We start from the raw sequence: 27,363 nt of genomic DNA, 5'->3' as shown, positions 1-27,363 counted from the left end.
CAGGTATGGGGAATCTTTGGCCTTCCCATCATTGTTGCTTAATTGCTGCTCCCATCAACCCTAACAAACATAGCCAGTAGCCAGGGGTGATGGGAATTGTACTTTACTAACATTTGAAGGGCCACAGGTTTTCCACACCTGCTTTAGAACAATGGGTGTGGAAATGGCGTGAGAGTGAGGCAGGGTGTCTGCCATAAGTGTCCGGATTGGAGGCAACGACACAAAGATGTACTGTATTTTTCTGTGTATAAGATGCCCCCATGTATAAGACACCCCCTGTTTTTGGGGACTCCAATTTAAGAAAATGTGGGGAGATGGCCCAGAGTTGTTCAACTTTGCGGGGGGGGGGGAGGGTTGCCCAGAGTTGTTGAGCTTTTTGGGGAGGGTTGCACAGAGTTGTACGCTAAGGGTCTGCCCGATCGCCACCAACAGGTGGCAAACGCACACACAATTGCCACAGCGGAAGCCAATCCACAGCAGCCCTTGCTGCAGCCACCAATCACCAACCCAATTGCCAAAGCATCAGCCTATCCAAAGCAGCCCTTGCCGCAGCCACAAGTCATCCACCCAATTGCCGCTGACAACCTCCTGCTCGTGGCTGCAACCATTCACCCGTCCCCACTCTGCACTATCCGTGTATAAGACAAACCCCTATTTTGAAGATTATTTTAAAGTAAAAAACCATCATTTTATACATGGAAAAGTACGGTAGGTTCCTTGGGAAGTTCTATCCCCTTTTCCTCTTGGGGGCAGGGAGGTGAGATATGAAAATGCCCCTGTGCTCTTCTGAGAATCCATCTCAATTCCTATCTCCAGAAACAGACTTTGAACCTAACTATAGTCAGGGTTCTCCATGAGTCCAGGTGTGGCTAACCATTTGTCTGTACTTGATCCTCCTGCTCTTAGATAATCATGGTGAGGCTCCAAAGAGTGACCTTCCTGGCGTTGCACAACTACCTTGGACTGACTACTGAACTCTTCAGCTCTGTAAGTGAAGACTGCTCAATTAGAAGCAAAGAGAATTATATACTTCCAGGCAGGCAAACACCAGCTTAGTCTCATTTTTTGTACTGAGACCCAGCATGATTCAGTGGTTGTTATTTGTTTGTTTAAAGCATTTTTATGTCAAACCAGCTCCTGAAAGAGCTTGCCTAAAATAAGTGCAGTCAAGACTGTGCCTGCCCACAAACTTGCATTTTAAAATACACAATGCAAAAAGAAAATCGGGGCTGGGGGTGGGTGGGGAGGATAAGATGCAAACTTGGAACCTGTTCTTAGAATTAGTGTTGGACTCAGGTGGAAGAGACTTGGGTTCTAATCACTGTGTGACCCTGAAGACCTTATTTCTCTACCTAGTCTACTTCACAAAGCTTTTATGGGGATAAAATAGTAGCATCACCACCACCCAGAGGATGTTAAGGAAATAAGAAGAGCCTTGCTGGATCAGAGCAATGTTCCAGCTCATCCAGCATTCTACTTCCTGCAATGGTCAGCAGGAAGCCTCTGAGAAGTCCACAAGCAGTGCAGGAAAGCAACAGCCATTCTCAGATTTGCACCCTGGCAACTGAATACTACATGGATTTTTCTTGGTCCTCAAGCCCATGATCATCTTGAATTCTTGTGGCTGTGAGTTCCATAGATTAATTCTTCCTTGTGTGAATAAGTCCTTTGTCTTGTCCATCCAGAACCTGCTACCAAACAATTTCATTGTCTGATGATGCCAGGTTCTGGCATCCTAAGGAAGAATGCAACTTTACACTTCACATGACATGTGCTTTTACGAAATGCCAGTCATGTCCCCCCTTACCTCTCCCAACTGACTGGGGGTGAGACTCAAATGCAAGCAACAAACCCATGTAGAGACTTGTGCTAGGAAAAAGGTGTCATAGGAAGTGTTAATGAGCCATTTTCTTCCATTAGTGAGCTACAGAGCCCATGATGACTCCTATATTAGCCCAGAGAGTGATGTAGACACCCATTCCTCTGAGCACAGGCCATCAACGCCTGTGGGACATCCTACTGGTGTGAGATGAGGAGATACATTTTCCTTAATAGTTTTTCAGTAGTATCATTGAGTTTAGGAACACAGCACAAGAGTCCATTAGGTGCAATAATGTCTATACTGACCACCAGGAGCAGCAGCTCTGTGGTGTTTCAGACCAGGAGTCTCTCTCCAGGGATTGAGCTTGGAACCTTCTGCATGCAAAGCAGGTGCTCTATCCCTAAGCTCTTGGACTGTGGTGCTTCCTGATCTGAATGGTACCTTCTTGGGTCTCTGCATTCTGCTCCTGATAGGAGAGCCAGGCCATACCACTGGTGTCAGTTGCGAGCGTGACCTCTGGTGCAAATGCTGGCAGAGCAGTGAAGAGGCAGGTGTCCAATCTGTCGGAGGAGGACCGGGTGGAGAAGCTGGAGAAAACAGGTTCTGTAGAGACGGGTAAGGATTACCTAAGTGGGAATTGCTCTTGGGAACAACCTTGAGGGACATGGTTTTTCAGCTCTGTGTCAGCAAATACTCCTTTCTTAACTGGGAGTGTGGAACCTTAGGCTTGGGGCCTGGGGCAATTCAAGCCTCTTTATCTGCCCCTCAGGATTCTCTTCAGGTCAGGCTCCTCCCCTCATGCCACCCCTCTTCACCAGCCTTCCTTCATGCCCTCCTTGAGCTGCAATGTGTCCTTGAGCTCTGATGATAAAGTGCCAACTTCCTGGGGCCTTGGTTGCCAGAGCACCCACAAATTTCCCCATGAAGGGGCTGAACACCCACAAATTTCAGTGCCAGGGCCATGCATGCTGCATGGCACCCACGGCCTCGGGCACCCACGGTCACAGGGCTAAGCTGGCACTCCTGGCTCTGATAATGCCTCTTGTTTGCCTGGCTAGAGAACAGATTGTGTGTGTAGAAACTAGCCTACTATAAAAAAGGTAAAATTGAAAGTTGTTGTTCTGCCCACTTTGTCTCTGGCCCTACCCACTGCTGGCATGTGGCCCTCGGAAGTTTTCCCCGGAAGGTAATATGATCCTCAGGCTGAAAAATGTTCCAATTCCTCAGTGGTAGCAATTAAAACCATTCTGTTAGGAGCAGGCCCTGGGAGTGTGCTTCCACCATATACTAGGGAAGGGTGGAGCCAAGGATAGGCATCATCCGGCACCTTCCGAGAACTGTGCTTTGGTAGGGGCTCCGCATGTGACTCTTCTGTGACTCTTAGTTCCCCTCCCTTTCCTCAGTGCACCTGCGCATCAAGCCCACACAGCTGACCATTGAAGCCGGGCAAAAAGCAATTTGTTAGTATATTGTCTATTGTTGTGTTCTGTATTGTAGATGCAGGGAGGCCTTCCATATCTGAGATCCCTCTCAAAAGGAGCTTGTCCTTGACATCATCCTCTGGATATTCTGAAGGTGAGTGTGAACCATTGAGGGGGAAACAGCAGGTGTGGGGAGCTTCACCATGGCACTGAATGCCCCCTAAGTTCACTTCTTTTTAAAGAATTAAGATTTTACTATTTTGTCATATTACTAAGCAACAAGATACAGTATAGAACAAAATATACACATTTTCTGTAGATTTGAGATGGGCTTGTATAGGAGTTCAAATTGCTTAATTTGTCACATTTCCAGGTTCATGGCAGTTCCACTTCCCACATAGAATCACAGCAACCAAAGACCTTTGCAGTGCGGAGGAGCACCAACCTTCTCCTTTTTTGCAATGAGCATAATAAAAATCTACCAGTTCACAAACAATGTGCCTTTTAGTTTCATCCCTTGCTATTTTCAGTTTAGTGGTTAATTTTTCTATCAGCGCTAATTGCCAGATTTTTAAATATATATGCCTTGCGGTCAATGCTTCACCCTCTAAAGATTTACAATAACTGTCTATCAGTAGCGTGGCTGTTCATAACAGAGGGTCAGTACAATGCTTACAATGAAGTTTCATATTGTCTCCTTGGTTAAGATTAAGTGCTGCCAACTCTGGACCTTTAACCATGTTCTGCCCAGTTATCTCTCCAATTTCTTTGAATACTTCATCCCAGAACATGACCACCTTATCACTGATCTGCCATATGTGCTGAAGTGAACCCAATGTCATGGTGGGCAGGGCCAATGTGGGCCTCTCTTCTGAGACCAAACTGATCCTAAAACCACTGCCACAGCCTTTAGCAGGGTGGGCCAACATGCTGTAGAGCCATGGTTCCCAAAGTGGGCAGTACTGCCCCTGGGTGGTGGTGGGTTTACCTAGGGGGCACTAAGAGGCAGGGGGGCACTGAACAGGGTATGGGGCACTGGGGATGCGTCTATGGGATCTAGGTGGTTGTGGCCAGAAAAAGTTTGGGAACCACTACTGTAGAGGGTGATGTCTTCCCTCCATCTTCCCTCTGCAGGAAGCTTGACTAGCAGCAAGCTGGACTTGGACATGGCCTACGAGAGAGCCAGAGTTGCCTCTTCTTCCTCCTCTTCAGAAGTGCTTTCCAGCAATGTCACATGCAAGGTAGATTTTCTGAGCCTTCCTCCTCCTCCTGTAGAGGCATTGGCTAGCTTCACAGTTTTTCCTGCATCATGATTTTTGCATAGCACACACAATATCATGATTCACGATATATTGCCGGGTCAAAAATTATGAAAACTGATATCACGGTATGGATTTCAAACCGGTTTTGGACGATATATCAATAAATCACGCAGCCATAACAATAGCATACCCATTAAGCTGCCCTCTGTATTTGCAGTGACTGGAAAGACCCAGTCCCTTTGTGGCCTTCACAATGTTTGGTGAGAAATTGCTGCCATTGCCTCTTGAATTGGATTGAGTGAAAGAAAGATTGAATCCTTTTGCCATTAAGTAGGGTCGCCATACAGTGGTACCTTGGTTCTTGATCTTAATCCATTCCGGAAGTCAGTTCGACTTTTGAAATGTTTGAAAACCAAGGTGCGGCTTCTGATTGGTCAGGGGTCCCAGAAACAATAGCTGACAGCTGCATCAGATGTTCAGCTTCTGAAAAAAGTTTGAAAACTGGAACACTTACTTCTGGGTTTTCGGTGTTTGAGAACCAAGGTGTTTGAGAATCAAGGCATTTGAGAACCAAGGTACCACTGTATTTCAAAAAGTAAAAACCAGGACATCATAAAAGTTGACTTGCCTAAGACCCAGTACAAAGTGCCACCCTTCAGAAATTCCCTCCAGATATTAATTCCTGGTAATGTCCGGGAAAATCCAGACATATGGCAGCCCTACATTAAGCATTCTTTTTGGGGTTTACATGTAATGGGGGAAGTGAAGGTTAAGGAATGAAGCAGTTGCTAAGAAGTCCCATGCAGGGTTTTTGGCTTATGTGGCCACAGTGTGCCAGGTGGTACTCAGCACAGCATGGAAAATTTAACCTCTGGTGTTTCTTCTTCTTTAAGTCCATCTTGAAGAAGACGGTGACAGTGACAGAAATGCCCTCGGCCATCTTCCACTATTCACAGGACCACCTCTCAGCCCAGGAGCCCAGTGCCAGGAAGCAGTCTGAGGCCATCTTAGAAGCTGCCAAGATGGACCTTTTAACCTTGATGAAGTTGGATGTGAGTCATGGCGAGGGCCAAACTGGGTTTGCATAATTCCACACTGTAATGAAAGGCAGTCCCGAGCGCAGCCATGGAGAAAATGTTTATCCAACCTCTGCTGGATGGGCAAATGAGCTTTGTCAAAAAGTGGCTTTAGTAATGATTTAAAAAAGCGGGGAGGAGATCTTTTCAACCTCCAAGAAATGTAGGATTTGCCATGCTTCATCCTTCAATCTTTTTTTAAACTTTGTAAGAAACATGACCTGCAATAAAATGTTCAGGGTTTCAGCTTTTTCATGCCCTTTTCCAGCATACTCCATTCCTTCCCTTCCTCCAGCAACACACAGTCAGCATTCTTCACCACTGAGCATGCTTAGTCCTCACTGATACGCTTTGAGTCGTTTCTTCTTCCCTTACCCAATGACTTTTAAAAATATTACCCGCAAACTCTGGAATTTCCTCCAGGCCTGCTGATACCTCAGTCTCTGCACAGATGTGGGGTTTTTTTTTTTGCCTATGTAAGAGGGAGTTTGCACTGGTCTTCAACTGGTGGATTGGGACCCACTAGTGGGTCATGGCCTGATCTAATGTGTGGGTCACAACAGGAGGGCAATGTATGGTGGAATCTCAGCACAGCTGTGTGTGCCATCAGTGAGGAGAACGGAGCGGGGCCTTTGTGCCCAGTGTTGCATCACTTCCTGTCACTATCTGAGCCAGCACCCAGAACTTACTCAATTTGCTATGGCTTTTAATGCCACTGTCTGCAACAACCCCAGATTAAAATTTAGTACCTAGGAATGTTGACTGTGGGTGTTTCCCTCCACTTCTTATATATGACAAATAGATTATTTTAATCCAAGTCCACACACCACAGTGAGCAACCAGGACATCTTGGGAACTTTGCTAGCCAGGATGTTGTTACCTCTCCACATCGCGTTTGATTTGCCAGCTTTCAATTTGACTGTGTGTGTCTCTTTTCTCACCCTCTTAGGACCCCTGCCTTTTGCATGGGAAAGTGACCCTGCATCAGGTTACCGCTGGGACAGTGGTGTCGAGGCAAGGTGACCAGGTGAGTCCCTGCATTCCACTTTCCTATGTGAGTCAAAACGCGGCTTGTGGGGAGCTTTACCTTCTCTGATCTCTAGGGTTCATTTTGAGTTGCCACTGTGCAGCCACATGAAGCTCCATTCAACCAGATCACATCGCTGCCCCATCTTGCTTGGTATTTGCTACTCTGACACGTGGCCGGTCTCCAGGGTCTTGGGAAGAGAAAGGGATTTTCGTCTGCTGCCTCCTGGTCCTTTTAATGGAGAGACGGTGGGAACTGGACTTTCTGCGTGGAAAGCAGATGCTCCACCACTAAGCTCTGACCCTTTCCCAAAGTACATAAGAAGCTGCCTTGTATAGGGTCAGACCACCAGTCCATCTAGCTCTGTGTTGTCTACACTGACCAGCAGTAGCTCTCCATGGTTTGAGGCAGGGAGTCTTTTCCCAGACTGACCTGGAGATGCTGGGGGTTGAACCTTGGAATATCTGTGTGTCAGGCAGATGCTATAGCACTCAGCTCTGGGCCTTGGCCTAAAGATGAAGTAAGAGTTTAGTCCCCACAGTCCTGTATTTTACATAGGAACCTCTTAGGCTGGCTCATCTTGAGCCAGAGCATTGGTCCATCTATCTCAGTTCTGTTTATACTGACTGGCAGCAGCTCTCTACAGTTTGAGGCACTGAGTCTTTTCCCAGCTCTGTGTGGAAATGTTGGGGGTTGAACCTGAGTCCTTCAGCATGTAAAACTTGCACTTCTTCACGGAGCTATGGCTCTTCAACTCTTAGAATAGATATGGGGTAACCTTTAGCCCTCTAGGTGTTCCTGGACTGCAACTCCCACTGTAACATCACTCCCCCCATATAATCCACCCCTAGCTTTGACTTTGCAAACATAGAAACAGGTGGTACCTGATACAGAGGAACAGACTCTGCTTCTGTCCTTGCAGGATGTCAACATCCGATTTGTGATCTCAGGAATGCTTCATGTCTATCAGCGGAAGATTGACTCAGAGGAGGAGACCTGCCTGTTCATCACCCACCCTGGGGAGCTGGTGGGGCAGCTGGCTGCCCTTACGGGGGAGCCCCTCATCTTCACCATCAAGGCCAATCGCGATTGCAGCTTCCTGGCCATCTCCAAGTCGCACTTCTATGAGTGAGCCTTCCCCCCCCATCTCCTTTGATGTGTTTGCAAGTATTGCTGGAGGAAGCTAGGAATTCTAAGCCTTGGTTGAATGAATCATACCTCTAGGCCAGTGCCCTCCTGATGCTTAAGACTGCAACTCCCATCAGTCCCAGCCAGCATGAACAGGGTTGGGGATGATGGGAGCTGAGACTCCTGTAGCATCTTGAGGGTATCACAATGGCTACATTAAAATCTTAAAGGCATAAAAGAATCAGGGTCGAGGTTAACAGCAGCACAAAACAGCAGGGCAGGAGTGAAGAAAGTCACCTACGTGACCAAAGGCACGGGTAAAGAGTTGTCTTGACCAGTTATCAAAAACCATTCAGTGACGGTGCAAGGTGCACTTTGGAGGAATCCTGGTTGCTCCTATGCGCATAGCACTTCTGAGGTTTTTGCCAGGTACTGCTTAGGCACTTTCCAACCTATCTTTCCAACCTTAAGGACTAGCACCTTGCTTTTATTTATTTAAATGCCAGAATGCCAGATTCTGTATGCAGTGTTGTTTTCCATACGTGTACTGAAGCATTTACGTGTACAACGCACTTCATATGAACCTGATCGGAGCTTTGCTTGGCTCCTCTTTTTGTCTAGCTGCAGCCAATGCTCTGCCTCCAGAGCTTGAATGATGACCTATTCCTCTCCCAGAAAGCTTCTCCTTTCCCACTTTCTTCTTCCCCCAGTTGAGGCAAGGCTAAGTGCTGTGAGGGGTAGTGGGAGGAAACAGTTCAAAGCCAGCCCTTGTCTCCAGCCCAGCTGTGGGACCAACTAAGGCAGCAGCCTGTTAGCAGTACCATGGCCCATCTCACCCTCTTGTCAGGGAGCTCTGCCACTGGGTGTGCCCCTGCCGTGGGATTTAAGTACCGGGCAGATGCCAGCTAATTACACCATTTCCCTGAACTCACAGCTGTGATTCAATAAATAAATGCTGGGTAGCATAGGGCAGGGGGCTTTTGAATCCCCCTTCCCAGTATCCAATTAAGCCATCACCAGGGGGCGTGGGAGCCACCAGGGAAGGCGGGAAGTTGTGAGATGTGTGGTGAGTTGCAAGCAAAAGGACCAGGAAGCCTTGGATCATGCCTTCCCCAGAAACCGACTGGTGGGAGCTTCGCCTTTTTAGTTTTAAAATTCTTTCTATTAAACAACGAAAACAGACTATATGCAGAACAGGAAAAACAAACAAAACATTAACAGCATAATAATAATAAATTAAACACAAAGAGCTTTTGATGCCATTTTTGCCCCCCCCCCCCCGTTTCTTTCAATCTAAGTTGCATTTTTATACCTCATTTATAATTTAATAATTGCACCCATCTCATTTACTCCTGTTTTTTTCTTCTTCATTGGAGACTGCCTGCTCCTTTTTGTGCATTGAGGATCATGGCCCCCCCCCCGCCCCGCATCCTTTTCCTCTCGTAATTTGAGCACTGAGAGTGTGGCGCACGCCCAAGTCTCTTAGTAGCCAGTGGCCATGAAAGGAAGCTGACTTGTATGGAGTCAGACCATCAGTCTATGTCTAGCTCAGTATTATCTACCCTGACCAGTAGTGGTAGCAGCTCTCCAAGAAAGTCTCTCCCAGTCCTGTCTGAAGATGCTGGGAATCAAACCTGGGAACTTCTGAATTCAAAGTGGCTCCTCTGTCACTGAGCTGCGGCTCTTCCCATGTCTCCTGTGGTAAAGGATGCTGCTGCCTTGTTTTCTAGTATGTGTATGTTTACAATCTTACAGGCCGCAACCCTTTTTTGCTTTTCCAATTAATATAAATGGGTTGTAACAGAGTGAAATTTGAGACAAGCATACTTAAAAGGATAATACAAGCCCCTGATTATTTGAAATGTTTGTTGGCTGGTTTCTCATTCCACTCTGTATGCTTGACCTTAAAAAAACAAAACAAAACACTTCTTGTTTTTTTAAATATTTTATTACTGCATCTGCCTTAAGGGCCCTATTCAGTTTGAAAAGCAGAGTAATAACAGGGAAAGGAAAGGAAAATAAATGTAGCCCTTTCCAAAACGGTTCAGAATGCACTTGCCTCCCAAGCAATCCAGCAAACAGAAGTCAGGGTGACTCTGCCAGAGTTTAACTTTTTGAGGGGTGGGTGAATAGTGGAATCAAATTACCCAACAAAGCTAGCAGAAGAGTTTTGGACTGGGTTTTTGGACCTTCCTTCTCTTCCCTCTCTTCCCTCTCTTCCTCCCTTCCTTCCTAGGCAAATGGTGCAGTTAGCCATCTCTGTGCCCTCTGAGGCCCAACACTTCCTAACTGCCAGACCTTGCCTTTCAGGATAATGCGGGAGCAACCCACTGTCGTGCTGGGTGTGGCTCATACAGTTGTGAAGCGGATGTCATCTTTTGTGAGGCAAATCGACTTTGCTCTGGATTGGATGGAAGTAGAAGCGGGACGGGCTGTTTATAGGTAGGGTGCATGCAAAATGGAAAGCTTGTGTACCCCTTTGCCCCCTCCCCCTGCAAAATGGGGGAACCTACCAAGCGGTCAAGCTTTTCTGTCCCTTGCAGGAGGCAATAGGGTAGATGTGGGGGAAAGCTGTGCAGAAAAGGAGCATTTCCACATGAAAGTCTATAGAGAGGGGACTGCTATGAACACAAGGATGTATTGAAATACTTCCTTGCTTTAAAACCTCTTGAGCAAATTTGCCTAGGGATATGCTGAATGCCAAAAGGTGCATTAAAAGGTAAAGGTACCCCTGCCCGTACGGGCCAGTCTTGACAGACTCTAGGGTTGTGCGCCCATCTCACTCAAGAGGCTGGGGGCCAGCGCTGTCTGGAGACACTTCCAGGTCACGTGGCCAGCGTGACATCGCTGCTCTGGTGAGCCAGAGCCGCACACGGAAACGCCGTTTACCTTCCCGCTAGTAAGCAGTCCCTATTTATCTACTTGCACCCGGGGGTGCTTTCGAACTGCTAGGTTGGCAGGCGCTGGGACCGAACAACGGGAGCGCACCCCGCCGTGGGGATTCGAACCGCCGACCTTTCGATCGGCAAGCCCTAGGCGCTGAGGCTTTTACCCACAGCGCCACCTGCGTCCCTAACAAAAGGTGCATTCGTTTTGGCTTATTTTTGTTGCTCTTGTTTTCAAGCCTTTTGCATTTTGTGCATTTAAGGGAATTGTAATAAAAATTGTAAATTAAAATAAACTTGTGCATGGAAAGCTAGTCTGTTTGTAGGATTCTGCCTGGGTCTTTTCTCTGACATCCAGGTTTTCCATGTGCAGGGAGTTCAAATACTCCCATGTATGTTTTTAAACAAAAATAGGAGGAGGTAGAAAAGTGACACAAACACGCAGTGGTCAAAAGCAGTACAGTCCCTGCAGGTTAGCTTCCTGTGGCTTTTCTGGACCAGTCTATTGAATATTTCATAGACCTAGACTGCTCTGGGCCTGCCAGAAATCAGGCCAGAAATGGAGATTGTGCTTTTAGGGTCTTTCCCTCCTGTAACTGGTGTGTCCTTCCACAGGCAAGGGGACAACTCAGATTGCACCTACATTGTGCTGAACGGGCGGCTCCGCTCTGTCATCAGGATGGATGATGGGAAGAAGCAGCTGACGGGGGAATATGGCCGCGGTGACCTGATTGGCGTGGTAAGTTCCTCCTGGCTTGTGAATTAGATTGGGATTGAGACCTGTTTGAACCAAACCCATTTTCTGAGTTGTTGATGGCGCTGGAGGCAGCAGGTTGCAGTAGGAGCCTAAGCAGCTTGGCCTTTCCCTAAGGAATGAGTTGTTCAGGCTGAGGAGCCTATCCAGCTTTATAAAGCCAAATGGAATCCTATTGGTTCCCTTTGGGCCACCTGACCAGCCCCCAACAATGATGGGGAATCTGTGGCCCTCCAGATGTTGCAGGGCTACAGTGCTCATCATCCCTGACCACTGACCTTGGCTGAGCACGAATGGGTAGTTTTGCATCTTGTATGATTGGAACATTCAGTCATTTCCAGAACAAATGGGCAGTTGAGTAACCTGCCTTGAGAGGAGGCTGCTCGTTGTATCACTGCATGGCTTGCTGTTCCGGGCTTTTCTTCTCCAATCAGGCATTCCCAGAACAGTGACATAAAGAAACTCAGGGCTTGTGCCAAGTAATAGCCTTCCTCTTTTGCGTTCTAGAGGTGAACCTCTTTGGGTTGTAAGAGTGAAGTCTCCATTTTGTTTGTAGGAACAATAGAAGCTGCCTTATATTGAGTCAGCCCATCTTGCCCCGTAGTGCTGACTTGGCAATTGCTCTCCAGGGTTTCAGACAGGGTCTCTCCCATCACTACCTAGAGATGCTGGAGATTGAACCTGTGGCTTTCTGCATGGTTTTAAAACATTCTTATTTTATATTTTAAAATCATACCTCTTATTGCCTGTGTTCTCAGATGTGCATTAGACTTCTAGAGATATATCCAATTAATGTTGCTTGGCTGCTGGAATCTACAATTAAACTTTGGTTTTTTTTAAAAAAGGCATGCTTCTTACATCTTAATAACCCCTTTTCAAAAATAACAAGCTCAAGCCTGACATTCTGGCTATAATATCTGTTCCAACAAGAGGTGTGCAATCTTTATAATGCGTCATGATCTTTTAAATGCCTCAGCTCTGCTGGCAGCAGAATTAATTATGCACTGGAAGCAGGGATGGCGATTTTTCTTTTGCTTTAGCAGGCTGCGGAATTTATCGTATACTGCTGTGGAATTTTGGTGTGTATGTGTGTAAAATTCATATAATTTCAAAGCGCAAAGTACTGCTGTCCCTGACAGCAAACTCTGAAGGAAAACAAAAGGTTGGAAAGGCACTTCCAGAGCAGTATTCAGCCCAGGAGCTGGTGATAAACTGCCACAAAGATTAAATTAAATTAGCAAGTACTGCATTGAGCCAGCTTGTGAGGCAGTGAATTTCATTTTACGCTTCAAGAGATAGAGGAGTATTATAGCCTGCTCTAAACATTCTGGTTAATTCAACTCATAAATATTAGCATGATGGGACAGCGCAGAGAGAGCAAGAAGTGGCAGATCAGGCCATTCAAACTTGTTTTGGCCAGAATGCAAAGATCCACACTGCTAGGTCTATGCCCTGAAGATGAGGTTCCTTAGCTCATCCAGTGGAGCTTTTTTCCACTGCTGCCACTGAAGTGGGATTTAAGAATTAAGTTTGAGTCAGCACAGTTTGGGTCTAAAGTAGTTCATTGGAACCAGGCTGTGGAATGTTTTTGGTTTTTTTAATGGTTAAATTAAAGCATGTACCTCTCATCCGATTACTGTTTTTATATCATTTCTGAAATCACCTCTCTTGGGCCATATTCACACCATACATTTAAAGTGCCTTTGTTTTTTGGGGTGGTGAGAGTGTTAGGATATTCCTATACCCCTCATAGAGTTATAATTCCAAGAGCTCCCAGGAAAGAGGGATTGACAGTTAAAACAACTTTGGGAATTGTCCTCTTGCTGGCTTCTGGTATAGCAGATACAAGATGATCAAATTAGCTTCTGCTTAGAACTATGACATCCCAACAGAAGTGCAAATGTACAATGTATAAAACATTTGATGAGCTTGTAACTCATAAACTGATACAAAAGTTGGATCAACCATACAGTACTTTGTTATTACAGCAATCACAGTAGCAGCTCTCACCCTGAGGGTCAGTTAAAGCATCACAAAATCTAGATAAAGCTAAAAGCAGAAGGCGTGAATATGCTTTTCTACATCTGTTAGCTAATTATCTCAAAAATTTGACAATGTTTTTCACTATTCAAGAAGCAGGGAGGGCTATTAGCTGATTTAAAGAATTTGTAACTGATTGGTTTTATTTCTGTAGTCTAAATAAACTAGCATAAAACCAGAACTTCAGTAGAGATGGTACTTTTGAGAAATGTGGGAGAACATTAAGATAAGCACAAGCTACTTCTAATTTTAGAGAGATTTTTTTAAAAAAAATTTAATCATTTTTTCCAGTAATGGCCAAGAACTAATATAGCCATCAGTATACAATAGAACTTTGCTAATGGAGAGTTGTCCCTGCTGGTTAATCCGCTGATCCTTTAGCGGACTAGTTTGCTGATCTTACCTTTTTTAAAAAATAAGTTTTTAAGGTGTACAGCCTTAGAGATAACCTGTGATTCCAATTCAATCCATGATAAACTAATTGTGGTATTAATTCATTTTTTCTAATTTCTGATGAAATCCAAGCAGGACCAGTAGCTCAGACAGTCAAATTATCTTATTCATGAAAAGATGGGGAGATTAGCTCAACCCTCTGTGTGCCTGTTTAAAAATATATATTTATCATTCTGTTTTTGGCTTGGCACCCAAGATTGCTGAGCAATGAGCAGAGTTGATACTATAGGCAGTTGCAAAAGTTGTGTCCCTGCTATCCAAAGAACAGATTTGTTTTTAGGGCTTTTTATATTTTTAAAAATTGCTTCCAAATTCATCCTCTTTGTCCATTGTCGTCCTGATTTCAATGGAGAATCATAGAATTGTAAAGTTGGAAGGGATCCTTCAGGTCATCTAGTCCAACCCCCTGCAATGCAGGAATCTCAACTAAAGCATCCATGGCAGATGACCGTCAAACCTCTGCTTAAAAAACCTCCAAGGAAGGAGAAGGACAGGTGGGGAATTTCTGTGTTCCTTCAGATGTTGTTGGACTGCCAGCTTCCATCATCCCTGACCATCAGCTGCACTGGCTGGGCAACAACATCTGGTCTTGCTGCCCCTGTCACAATTCCACAGGTGTGCAAAATACTACTACTAGAGTGTTAGTGTGAGAATCAGTGTGGGGTGTGGCCGCTCAGAATATGGTTCTGTGCCGAGGTTTTTAATGCAGGAAAGTTGTGGGGGTCATTTTTGAGGACGAAATGCGTATACAACTGGGGGGGACCAAGTGGGCGAAGGCTGGATTAGGATTTTGAAATAGTGTATGTATATAATAAATCAAATTAGTCTTCATCTCATGTTGGAACAGGGTAAACAGACCCAAATGGCAAGTGACGTCCATTCACTTAACAGAATCCATTAGTTGCTAAGCGCTGGACTGGCTCAAGTGTTCTTTCTCTCCATTCTTTCTGGGCTGCTACCGCTTCTCATGGGGCAGCCTGCCACCAAAAGCCAGGTCAGGTTCTGGCACTAGAAAATGTCAGCGCTTCCCTCAGGGTAGGGAGCAATGTCACTTCACTTAGCACGAGGTCTCATTAAATGATGACTCACTCTGTTCCTAGGTTTGAAAGTGATAAACAGGCAGTGGGAGCGCCATTTTTTTGTCGAAAGAAGGCATGGCCACATCTCTTCATTTCCTTAAAAAAACAGCATTGATCCATTTGATCTAAATGTTGGGTTCTTGAAGACCTTTTGGAGAAGAGAGGCCTCCCCAAATGTGAGGTGAATTAGGCAGTTCTGCTGGCTCCTGTCAAACAGAGGCTCTTGTGAGTAAGAAATAGATCTTTATTCAGGAACGTAATGGTGTAGGTTCAGCAGCAGACACAGTCATGATTCAGAAGCAAGGCAAGAAGTTCAGAACTGGACAAAAGTGACACAAAATGTCCCATCAAGTTCCATCCCTCTTTCCACCAAGTTTTTAAAGACAAAGAGGTTCTCAATAGTGAGACTCTCACCTTTCAATAATGTTTTTCTTGCAAGTGTGTTCTCTGTCAGGGTGGATGAGTCTGCTGTCATCTGCAAAGGTGGTGCCAGGTTCTAAGTGACAATACTTCACACTTTGGTTCAGTCATAACCACCTCCTGTCCAGCCCACTTCCCCTATCAACTAATCAAAGCCCTCTCCAGCCGCCCCAGGGGCTAGTATTCCTGCTCCATCTTGTTTCTCCTAACTTCGGAACATACAGTTTCCTGCGGTTTCAGGCAGGTATCTTCAGCCTTCTCAGACCCAGGACCCACTGTTAACTCAGGAACGCATTTGGGGACCCATTTCTTAATCTTTGGCCATATATTTGCATGGTGGCAGTACTTCTGCTTTGACCCAGCTTGGATCAGGCCACAGCCCCTAGACTCTAGGACTCAGAAGGCTTGGGTTCAAATTCCCAACCAGCCATGAAGGTCTCTGTATGAGTTTGGGCCAGATACTCCAGCTCAGCTCAACCCCCCTTTGTATAGTGGGATCTCAAGGGAACATGGATTCTTAAAAAAAATACAAGGATGGGACAAACTTCCACAGGTATTTCTAGAAGAGTGATAGTCAATCATTTGGGCAAGGACACTATGCAGTATTACAACTCCAATCCACACTACTACAGTGCATATAAAATTCTCCTTGTATCCAGAGGCAGGTGTATCTTTAGCTAGTAGCAGGGCAGCACTGAAGAGAAAGGAACAATAGCAGGCCATTATCGAAGACCACATGACCTCTTTCTCAAGCACCCTTGTTGAAGTGCACCACCAACACCCCTGGCCCCTTATGGCACCCATGCCACAGGTTGGTCACCTGTACTCAACAATCTGCTGCCTGAAGCAGTAGACATGTATGGCCCTCAAACTAACATCTGCGCCATGTTGGCAACCCCTGGGTGTTGTCTGCAGTTGCTCATGTAGAAACTCACTACAAGCCGAGTTAGTGGCTAAGGAGGCCGATGAGGCCTGAGCCTGCATAGAGAAGCAACCCAATTGTCCAGGAGCTAAAAAGGACCACATGCCAAATATTTAGTCTATAATGCACTGGGCAGTGGGATACCAAGGGGGTGTCAGGGTGGCACTGGAGGCATAAATGACTATCAGGCTGTGGGGAACTGGTGTCATCAGTGGATCAAATCCCTCAGTTATGTTGAATTAAACTAAAAAGTTTTAATTGGATTCTGAAGAAACACGCAATTAATTGTTCCTGTTCTAAATTTTATGATGCGTCTTATGCAGATCCGTTACTTTGAATAATACCTTTTAAGAGGATACTAGGAATGAGTTTGTGGAACTAAAGGGGGTGGGAAGCAGCCTGAAAAAAGTTTGGGAACCATTGCATTGCACCCTGGAATAGACAACACTGGGACAGATGGGGAAAGAGTTGCAATGATAACAACAACAACAACAACAACAACAATAATAACAAACCCACACCCTCGTCCGCTGCCTCACGCAGGGGAGTTTCTGCTCTGACAATGAATCCCCGGGCAAACAACAGCCTGCTTCGCTTGCAACCTGCTGGGCCCCCAGTGTAAACCTACCAGCCCTTCCCTGGCTCTTCTGGGCTCAAGGAGGGACCTACCGTGCGTGCGGGTCACTCCACGCAGCCCAGGGCCAGCCGGGTGGGCAGTGGGGGGCTGCGCGGGGAAGGGGCATGGGAAGGCCGAGGGGAGCAAAAAGAAGGCGGCGGCACCCGCCCTTCCCCTCCGCACGGAGCTTGTCCCTCCACCTCCGTTGCTAAGCCGGTCGCCAACCCGCAGTTCCGAGGCACACAGCACGCTGCGGACCGTGCCATTCTCGGCCGGGGGGGAGGGGGGAAGCGAGGAAGGGAAGCCCGCCAGGCAGCAGAAGGCTTTTCTGTCTTCCCCATGGGTTTATGCTTCAATCTGTGGCTTTAAGTTCCTTACAAGCAAAAAAAACCTCGTGCTTGCTACCTCGGAAAGGGTTTTCAAGACAGAGGGGGCTGTACCATTAGTTGGAGCAGATTAGTGAAGTGAGTTTGGAAGGGAGGATGAGAAAGACATGGGTTTCTCCTCCGGCGCTTGTACTTTTGGAAACTGCTTTTAATGAAAGGGCTGGTGTGCGTTGCTTTATTATTGGTATGGTTTCAATAGATTAATTCTTTCCATGGCTAATTGCTTTTAATGGTTTTTTTGGTATGTTTTTAGCAGTACACTTATTGTTATCTGTAAATTGCCTTCCAGCATGTTAGTGGCTTTATTTACCGGGCGGGCTTAATTTGAACTGACTAGCAGCCGCTCTCTGGGGTTTGGGGCAGAAGTCTTTTCCCTGTCCGACCTGGAGGTGCTGCGGATTGAACCTGCGTCTTTCTCATATCTCATATCGCCGCCCGACTCGCCCGCCTCCCTCCCACGGCACACCAGGCAACGTCTCGCGGCACACTAGTGTGCCGCGGAACACCGGTTGGGAAACACTGCCCTAGAGCATCCTGATCAGTTGAAGACCTGTGGTTTAGGGCATTGCTTTCCAAACTTCTGATAGTTGAAGGATACTCACATGCATGTGGAGGGTTCTCCCATCTCAGTTCAGCTTCCAAAGTCACACTTTGCTCTTACATTCGAGATGGTTTACCTGTAGAAATTGTGCATGGTATGTAGGAAGTGTACAGAGAAATTTCTCCCATAATGATAAAATGCACAGGAAACCACTTCTATACTGAGTCAGAACCTCATTGGTCCATCTATCTTAATATTGTCTGCACTGACTGGCAGCACTCTCTGGTGCTGCTAGGGATTGAACCTGGGACATTTTGCTTGCAAAGCAGGTGTTTTACCCCTCAGCTATAGCCCTACCCCATGAAAGAGTTACCCTATGAAATGTGATGAGAAGAAGGATTCAGGACAGCCAAAAGAACATCTTCTTATAGTGCAAAATGAATGTATGGAGTTTGCTGCCCTCAGATGTGGGGTGACCCATGGCTTTGAAGCAGAGATTAGACAAAGGAGGAACAGTCCATCAGTGACTATTAATCACAATGGCTGTAGGCAGTATTCATGTCCAGAGGCAGGCAGCCTAAACACCAGACGTGTTGGGAGAGGGAGCGACAGCAGGAGTGCATTGCCAGGGCGCTTCTGAGTTGGGTGGCTATTATAGGAATCAGGATGCTTACTGGATGGACCTTTTTGGTGTGATCCAGCAGGTCTCCTCGTATGAAACAGGAAGAACTCTGCACTCAGAGGAGCCATCCTTGCATTTTTGTGTGAATCTAAAAGTTCTTTACAGTACTTATTTTATTTTTGTAAATTGCCTCCTAATTTTTGAAGGAGCAGTGAATCAGAGGGACTCAATAGGAAGTTTCCTCTAGGCCAGGGTTTTCCAGACTTGGGTCTCCAGCTGTTTTTGGACTATAGTTCCCTTCATCTCTGACCACTGGTCCTACTAGCTAGGGATGATGGGAGTTGTAGTTCAAAAACAGCTAGAGACCCAAGTTTGGGAAACCCTGCTCTAGGCAATTCTGCTGCATCTCAGGATGGGGAGCAATTCTTATACTTGATGTCATGACTGGGCTCAATTACCCATTTCCCTGCAGAGGCTGATGGGAAAGAGGCAAGCCCAGGGCAGTGAACTATGTCAGAAGACAGCAGGCAGGACTACTCTTTTAGGAAAGAGGAGCATTGGTTTATTAAGAAAGAATTACTTAAGTAAGCCCCCCCCCAATACACTGTTTGAATACTTTGGGCTTGGGAGGTAGGATAGGGCTGTGCATATTACTGAAATCAAACAAAACTTCACTTCCTGTTCTCTTATGAAATCAATCAAAGATGGGGCAAATGAAAACAGAGAACTGAACAAGTTCAGCTAGAAGCAGAGGTTACCCCTGCTTTGTGCTATGTTTTGGTTTGGCAGTGCTATGGCAGTTGCTGGTACCACAGCAGCGCTACGGCGATTACCAGTGCCATCTCAGCAGCAACTTTCTCTTCTCTCTATCTTAGGTTGAAGCCTTAACCCACCAGCCCAGGGCAACAACAGTACACGCAGTTCGTGATTCTGAGCTGGCCAAACTTCCAGAGGGAGCGCTGACTTCGATCAAACGCAAATTCCCCCAGGTAAGCTAGTGGGCTCTGCCATAGCACAAAACACTCCTGTTCAGCAAGGTAACCACCATTTTGTCTTGTGGGCATGGCTTAGAGTAGCCTAGATTGCCCTTTTTGCCTCTAATGCCTTCCAACGCCCCCCCTTTTTTGGGGCGTTTATATCCCACCTTTCCTCCAAGGAGCTTAATGTGGCATACATAGTTCTCTTCCTCACCATTTTATCCTCACAACAACCCTGTGAGGTAGGTTAGGCTGAGAGGCAGTGACTGGCCCAAGGTCATCCAGTGAGCCTCATGGCTGAGTGGGGATTTCAACCAGGGTCTCCCACCAGGTCCTAGTCCAGCGCTGTAACCACTATACCACACTGGTACTCAATATCAATTGTTGGGGAACATAGTGAGAGAATGAGACTGCCCTTGTGTCCTGCTTGTGGGCTTCCTAGAGGAATCTGATTGGCCACTGTAAGAACAGGATGCTGGACTGTGATGGTCCAGGGCTACTAATTAATGCATTTAAATGCATGCAGTTTGTGGAATCCAGTTTTTCTAAAGCAAAATTTGAAGTATCTTCTAGACTGTAGAATTTATTTATTTTTACATTTGCATTACCCACAGTTTATTAATCCTGCTATCCCACCTGTTTTCCAAGGAACTCAGCATGCCATCTAATGATTCTTCACCCTCACTCCCCCCTTAACCCTCATGACAACCTTGTGAGGTAGGTTACATTGGGAAATAGTGACTGGCCCAAGATAATCATTCATTGAAGTTTCTTAGGAGGCCAGTACCTGGTGTCACTTGGGAATTCTAAGAAGACCAAAAAACATTCAGTTTTGAAATCAGTGAAGTTTTTGAGAGGTCCAGCCTGCCATGTTGATTCAAAACGGCACCCAGTTGTATCCAAATGTAGATGAAAACCTCATCCTTGCTCTCAGAGACCATCATTTGATTATGATATCTTAAGAAGCATCCAAATATGTAACAAATAGAGAACTTTCCCAAACAAATTGCAGAAGCAGGGATTTGAACCATTGTCTCCATGGGCCTGGCTTGACGCTTGATATCGGAGTCAAATGTCTACATCCTTCTGGCAGTGCACCTTTATGTTCGGTTTATATTAAGGGTCTATTCCTTTGGCTTGCCTGTTCCTTTTAATTTTCTTTCTAAAAGGTGACTCGGTGAAGGCACACTTGTGCTTTTCAAAAAAAGGAATCCAAGATTTCCCCCTTGGGTCTAGTATGCGCCTTGTGCTTTTAAATTGAAGCGCAACTTACTGTGAAATTCAGCAGCTGGGCTATCAAAAACCACCTGCTTGATGTGATGATGTGGGCCCATCCAACCTTGCCAGGAATGGAAAAAACATTCCATCTCAAGGTGGATGGTCAGGCTCTAGATTCCTCCTTCTCCTCCTCTGCATCCCGGCACAGTGTGTTACACAATTGTCAGACAGAATAAAAACACATGTGCACATGTATCTAGTTCAGTATCGTCTGTGCCAGAGTTGGTCCTCCAGATGATGTCTGATTCCAGGGCCACATTCACATGATACATTTCAAGCACTATGGTATCACTTTGAAGAGTTATGGCTTCTCCCAATGAATTCTGAGACGCATAACTTATTAAGGGTGTCAAGAGTTGTTAGGAGACACCTTATTCCCCTCCCAGAGCTACAGTTCCCAACTTTTCCTGTGAAGCGGGATTTATTGTGAAGCCACTCTGAGAATGGTAGCTCTGGTAGTGGAATAGCGGGGTCTCCTGACAACTCTCCGCAGCCCTGAACAAACCGCAGCACCCGTAATTCCTCGAGGGAAACAATTATTATTCTATTACTTTAAATGTATGGCATAAATGTGACCCTACTCCCATCATCCATGACTATTGACCACACTGACTGATGAGAGCTGGAATCCAACATCCATTGTAGGGCCACAGATTTCTCCACCCTCAGTCTGTGCTGATTGGCAAGAGCTCTTCAAGATTTGGGGCATGACTCTTTCTCAGTCCTTTCTGGAGATCCTTGGGATTGAATCTGAAGACCCTTTGCATGCACAGCCGGTGCAGTAACCAATCAGTGATGGGCTTTGTGGACATCTCCAGGCCCATCACTTGAGTCGTAGGCAGGAGGAGTTGTTGAGATCATCTGCTTTGATGCCAAAAAACTTTTGACTTTTTCTCCCACTGCCCCCATGGAATTAGCTCAGTTTGTCTAACAATACAGGCATCTTCCCAGTTACACGCAATTGACTCACACGCGACTGTGCGAGTGCTGGGAAATCAATCAGTTCAAATCAATTCGAATCTGGAAATGGCTGGAGAGAGCTGGAAAGTCCTTGTGGCTTGAAAGGATACCCTCCCCAGAGCACAAAGAGGCTTTAAAGGCTAAAAAAAAGAAAAGGACTTATGGGCTCCAAAATGGCACATGGAAGCTCTTGCTGCTTCCTGCACTACCCTATTCAACAGTTGTTGGGCGAGAAGCTGTATTACAGTGGGCTCAAGCGAGCTGTTCCCTGCCCTTTCTGGCGATCTTGAGGCAATGGTACAGTATGGGTTGCTTTTTGTTAGGCAGGGTTCCAAAGAGCTCTGAACCATTTTTGTTGTAAAAGAAGAAGAAATCGCCTTAGTTCCCCACTCTGATGAGGCTCCTTATTTACAAGCATTTACGTAATCCCTGCATAAGTGGGGAGTTGCTTGTACATAATTATGTGTTGGTTTTAAAGAGCTGCTCTCTCTTGGTCCCCTCATTGATGAAAGGCTTATTGATCACAGTATGCAGGACCAGAATTGATTATATTGGATCTGGAAGGCAGTAACCTTTTGACTCTTGTCTGGCCTTTTGACTCTTCCTGACCCCACTTGATAGCATTTTCCCTCTGCTTTCAGAGTTTCTGCCTGCTGCTGTCCTGACTATTAACTTGCAGACTTCCCTTCTCTTCTGTCTCTCCCTCTCTGTCTCCCCCCGCCTTTGTTTGTGTTTAAAGCCTCTTTTGCTCCTCTATATTTAGAATATAGCTCCATCTGTGTATTATTTGCCAGCAAGACTGTTATTGTCTTCATATGGAAATAGAGCCATGGAACTAGTTTTTGGGCTGTTTTTTTTTTAGCTTAATAGGCAGTGGAGGTTGGGGAAATTCTTCACCCCAAACCAGATCTGTTTTGGGTTTTTTAAAAGTAGGTGAATTACAGGTGCTATGAAAAGCAGGCTGTCAATCAGCCTGTGTACTGACAAGCATCTGATATTAGCTTAGGGGCAGGGGTGAGTAGCGTTTTTTCTGTCAGGGCAGGGGGACTGAATACCAGTGCTGCACAGGGCTAGAATCAAAGGTGGGAGGGGGGGGGTAATCCCAAAAATAGGTTGGACAACCCCCCTCTCTTTTAACCCCTTTTCTCTATCTCTCTTTTACCCCCATAGCATCTAAAGGAATGTGAGGGCCACAGGCAGCCCTAGGGTTACTGAAAGGGGCATTGGGCATCTGACTTCCATGCAGAAGGTCCCAGGTTCAGTGCTTCAGGAAGGGCTGGGAATTTCTCCTTCCTGAAACCTTGGAGAGCTGATGCCCATAGGTGGACAATACTGAGCTAGATGGACCAGTGGTGTTGCATGCTAATAGGCAGCTTTCTTTACTCCCATGTAAGGGATGTGTAATTTTTGAAATAAAACGCAGTTAACTGGTTAAGATAAAACTACATCAGACATAAGCAGGACCCAAAACATTGGACAATATCCAACAGTGGACCCATTGAAATTGATGTACGTAGAATCATAGAATTGTAGATTTGGAAGAGACCCTGGGGGAAATCTAGTTCAACACCCTGCAGTGACTAACTTTGGTCAATTAATTTCAGTGGGTCTACTCTGAGTCAAATTTATATACATCTCTTAATGTACCTAAATGGTGGTGGTTTAGAGAGTGGCCTTTGGATTTGGGTTCAAATCCAGACATGGAACGTCTTTGGGTGACCTTGGATCTGTTGCACCCTATTCCTATCTTCCCAGGGTTTTCAGGATAGTAATAAGAGACAGCTGTTGCGCTTGCTGCCATTCCGTGGAGGAAGAGGTTGCAGGAGTGCACATGGGATAAATAGTTTCAACAAAATTCCCATCATGGGCTAGGAAAACTAGAAGGAATCAAAGGAAACAAAACCACAAAACCCTTCTACTACCAATTGATATCCCCTTCCTCAAAGAGTGAGTGTGTTCTACCTTGCACCCTGAATGTTAATGGGTCTTTCCAAAGCAACATTTTTTCTTAAATTTATCATTTGAAAGCTTACAAAGGGAAAGAAACAGTAATATGACAGCACTACCCAGAACAGAGAATGGAAGCAAAAATAGGATTTAGAAATCAGATGTACTGAAATCATGAAGTCCCAAGCAATATGAACGGATTTACATTGTCTTGAACCTTGTTACACCAAATTGCTTATTATGGGATTCCATTTTTCTATTAAGAGGTTATCAAATTGCCTGCCTTCTCTGGTTCTCACAACCTTGGTAAGCTTTATCACGTAGACAGCATCCCAGATTTTAATTGCCCAATCCTTTATGGGTGGTGTCCTGATTTTCTTCCAATTACTCCAAAGCAATATCTTTTTCTTTTCAAACAAGTCTTGCTTTTTTCTCATGGTCGTTTTGTTCATGGTCAGTTCAAGAGGGGTTTTTGGTGCGGAGCAAGTCCACCCTCAAGAAAGCAAGGAGAGACATTGGGTCTGGGGGCTTGACGAGTCACGTACTTTCTGCTTCGCAGGGTGATGTACTTTGGCTCTCAGTTGGACTGATGAATGGCTTCTCATCTACAGTATTTGCATTTTTCTGAAGCTGGGGACTTGACCCACCTCTGGATCTGTAAAGGGGTCTGCTTAACAATTAATCTTTTAAAAAATTACACTTTGAGTACTTTGTGCCTGCTGTGCATAAGTCCAGAGGCGTCTCTGGGGATTGTGATAAATTACCTCTGCTGTTCCCCGCCCCCGGACGGGGCCTGTGTCCTTGAAGTGCTGCACGGTTGCTTGGGTCTTACAACATAGGCACTGTGGTTGCAATTGCAGCCTCAGTTTTGGCACTGCAGACGTGTGTGGGAAAAGTGAAGCTTGGCTTCAGAGTGATCCGTTGCTTCCAAGCCACCCTTAATCCACCCTTAATGAAAAGGGCGGTAGTAACTATGAAGGGTTCAGAGCACTGCTACTGTAAAGGAAGCAAATGGATTTGACACTTCTTTCCCACCCTCAGCCTGTACAATTGTAAGGGACTAGAAACTTCATTTTGATTTTTAAGTGGGAGTAAAAATAATCAGAATGTGGGTGCCATCCCAGGGTTTCTGGAATGTGTGCGGATGAAAAGAATGAATGTGGCTCTATTCTAGTAAGTGGCTTTAGGTACAAGGGAGATGTATATTAAGTTATGGATGCTAGGAATTATGGATTTCCCCCTCCTACTTCATAAAAGCTAGAATTTGGAATTGCCCAGATTGAAGCTGATCAGCACTTGGCTCAGGGCCAGACAGAAAGAACTACCATTTCTGTCGAAGCATCAATCCCTTAAAGCTGTTTGTCTTCAGCTGGTGGGTCAAGGCCCACTGTTGAGTTGTGACCTGAGCTAAGGTGGGTCTCAGCACAGTACAAATATAGCCATCAAAAGTAGGTCCTCAAATGTATGTATGTGTTAATACTAGATCATTAGTCTAAAAAGTATTTTGACTTAGAGTAGGTGTGGGGAATCTTTGGGCCTCCAGATGTTGCTGAACTGCAACTCCCATTGTCCCTTGCCATTGGCCATGCTTGCTGAGGCTGATGGAAGTTGTAGTTCAGCAACATATGGGAGGACCAGAGCTTCTCTACTCCTGGCTTAGAGAATCCAGTACCATGATATGCATTGGCTTTTTAAAAAGCATAGGTGATAAATGCACACAGGGCTTTCTTATCGCAGCTGTTTAATCATGGCAGTGAAATGCAACCTACATGTATAGCAGCAGTGTACTACTGAATTGTTGGTGGGTGGGGGGTTAAGCAGCAGAGGCAAATAATCTCCTTTGTCCCCTGCTTATGTCCTTCCCAGAGTATCTGGTTGGCCACTGTTTGGTTTGGAACCCAATTCACAAACTTTTTTGCATACTCCTGTGCAAAAATGTGCCGGAATTCAAGTGAGTAGCTTAGTTGGAAAGATTTGTTTGTTTTAATAACTTCGAATATTGCCAACCACCAGTTTTCAAAGGAAGCTCATGGCTGCTAGCAAATCCAGACATCACGTAATATTAAATATATATATCTCAGCCTCCATTCCTAGTTTCATTCATAAGGCCTAAATAATGAAATACTAAAAAGTCTAAGCTGCAATAATGATGTTCAAAACAGCCATAGGAAATTTAAGTGACATCAGGTTGGCACTCTCTCTGCTTTAGATTGTTCCCCCGCAGCTTTGTCTGAAGACATTATTTGCTTCAGTGGGAATCTCTCATGCCACTATATTGGCGTTTCTTGCCAATATCAGAAGAGCTCAAGCAATTTGGTTTGTTTTGGTTACTGGCATCATAGAAATATAGTAGAACTACATTCTCTCTCTTTATATAGAAAAAACCCCTGTGTACCCATGTGTGTGTGTGTGTAAGAGCGAAGTGCTCAGCATGCTTTTAAAACTCCAAGGAAATCGTATGCTGCTCGCCTTGTTCAAATCCGAAATTGATGTTCCTGGTGCGTCGCCATGGCAGCGCCAGTGTGACTCAACCAGTGGCAGTAAGCAACCTGCTGTGTGCTCACTCAGAGCTGCATTTGGGATTTGTGTGTGTGTTTGTGTGCGCGCCTGTTTTTATAGCAAGTCACATGAAGGAGCGCAGCTTCTGGCAGAGGGCTGCAAACTCCTTCCTCCATGACCCCAAGGTCATGCTTGGGAGGTTAATGGGCAGGGCTGTGAATATGCTGCGCTTTTAATTCTTTGCCTACCTACCAACATAAAAATCTTAAATCAAGGTGAAAAGTGAGCTAAGAAGTTGCACGGGGTGGAAAGAAGTCCTAGGGGGTTAATGGGGGGATGGGTTAATATGGGGGGAATGGCGGGAGTGGGTGGGTTGGTATGTAGAGTGAGCATAGGCACAACAGTGTGTGTGTGTGTACACACACATGTATATGCCCACACCTATAGAGGTCTATGCACCTATATTACTTCCAGTTTTGTCCTGCATAATTTAAGCTGCTACCTCAGGGGAAAGAACAAGGGCAGCTCTGAGAGTGTACAGAATGGGCTGTGGCTCAGTGGGAAAGCATCTCCAGAAGGTTCAGTCTCCAGCATCTCCAGGTGGGAGCCCTGGAGAGCTGTTGCCAGTCAGTGCAGAAAATACTATGCTAGATGGGGCAGTGGCCTGACTTGGTATCAGGCAACTTCCTGTGTTCCTGGGAAGGACCATAGTACAGTAGTACCTTGGAAGTCAAACGGAATCCGTTCCAGAAGTCCGTTCGACTTCCAAAACTTTTGGAAACCAAAGCACGGCTTCTGATTACTGCGGAAGCCCTGTTGGACGTTTGGCTTCCAAAAATAGTTTGCAAACCGGAACACTCACTTCCGGGTTTGCAGTGTTCGGGAGCCAAAATGTTCGAGAACTAAACTGTTCAAAAACCAAGGTACAGCTGTACAGTGGTGGAGCATCTACTTTGCAGGCAAAAGGTCCCAGTTGTAATCTACAGGATCTCTAGGCAGAGGAGGAAGAGACATCCCTACCTGGGAGAAATCCTCAGGAGCTGCTGCCAGTCTGTGTAGAGACTATATACTGAGCTAGGTGGACCAGTGGTCTGATTTGGTACAAGGAAGCTTCCTTTGGCCACCATAAGTTTACCTTGACCTTCTCTTCCTCCCTCTATGGTACAATGGAATAACTATCAAGCCTAAGATCCAGGTTCAAAGTCAGGTTCAAATTACAGCCACAAAGCTGACTCTGGGCCAGATATT

The 27,363-nt window shown here is 45.7% G+C and overlaps 1 protein-coding gene across 5 annotated transcripts in view; it reads left to right on the top strand.

Moving 5' to 3' along the window:
- The window catches only part of PNPLA7 (patatin like domain 7, lysophospholipase), a 97,748-nt gene that overhangs the window by 13,345 nt on the left and 57,040 nt on the right, over positions 1-27,363 (top strand). For all 5 annotated transcript variants that reach the window (XM_077922564.1, XM_077922565.1, XM_077922562.1 and 2 more), the window contains 10 exons: positions 907-987; positions 2,296-2,437; positions 3,320-3,397; positions 4,378-4,484; positions 5,399-5,557; positions 6,531-6,608; positions 7,531-7,736; positions 10,047-10,178; positions 11,237-11,360; positions 19,330-19,443. In XM_077922564.1, the coding sequence (XP_077778690.1) occupies positions 907-987; positions 2,296-2,437; positions 3,320-3,397; positions 4,378-4,484; positions 5,399-5,557; positions 6,531-6,608; positions 7,531-7,736; positions 10,047-10,178; positions 11,237-11,360; positions 19,330-19,443 (1,221 nt within the window). The remainder of the gene's footprint in view (positions 1-906; positions 988-2,295; positions 2,438-3,319; positions 3,398-4,377; positions 4,485-5,398; positions 5,558-6,530; positions 6,609-7,530; positions 7,737-10,046; positions 10,179-11,236; positions 11,361-19,329; positions 19,444-27,363) is intronic.

The sequence above is a fragment of the Podarcis muralis genome, chromosome Z (assembly GCF_964188315.1).
Source record: "Podarcis muralis chromosome Z, rPodMur119.hap1.1, whole genome shotgun sequence".
Taxonomy (NCBI): Eukaryota; Metazoa; Chordata; class Lepidosauria; order Squamata; family Lacertidae; genus Podarcis; species Podarcis muralis.
The sequence above is the reverse complement of the archived record's forward strand: the minus strand, read 5'-3'. Positions and strand labels throughout refer to the sequence as shown.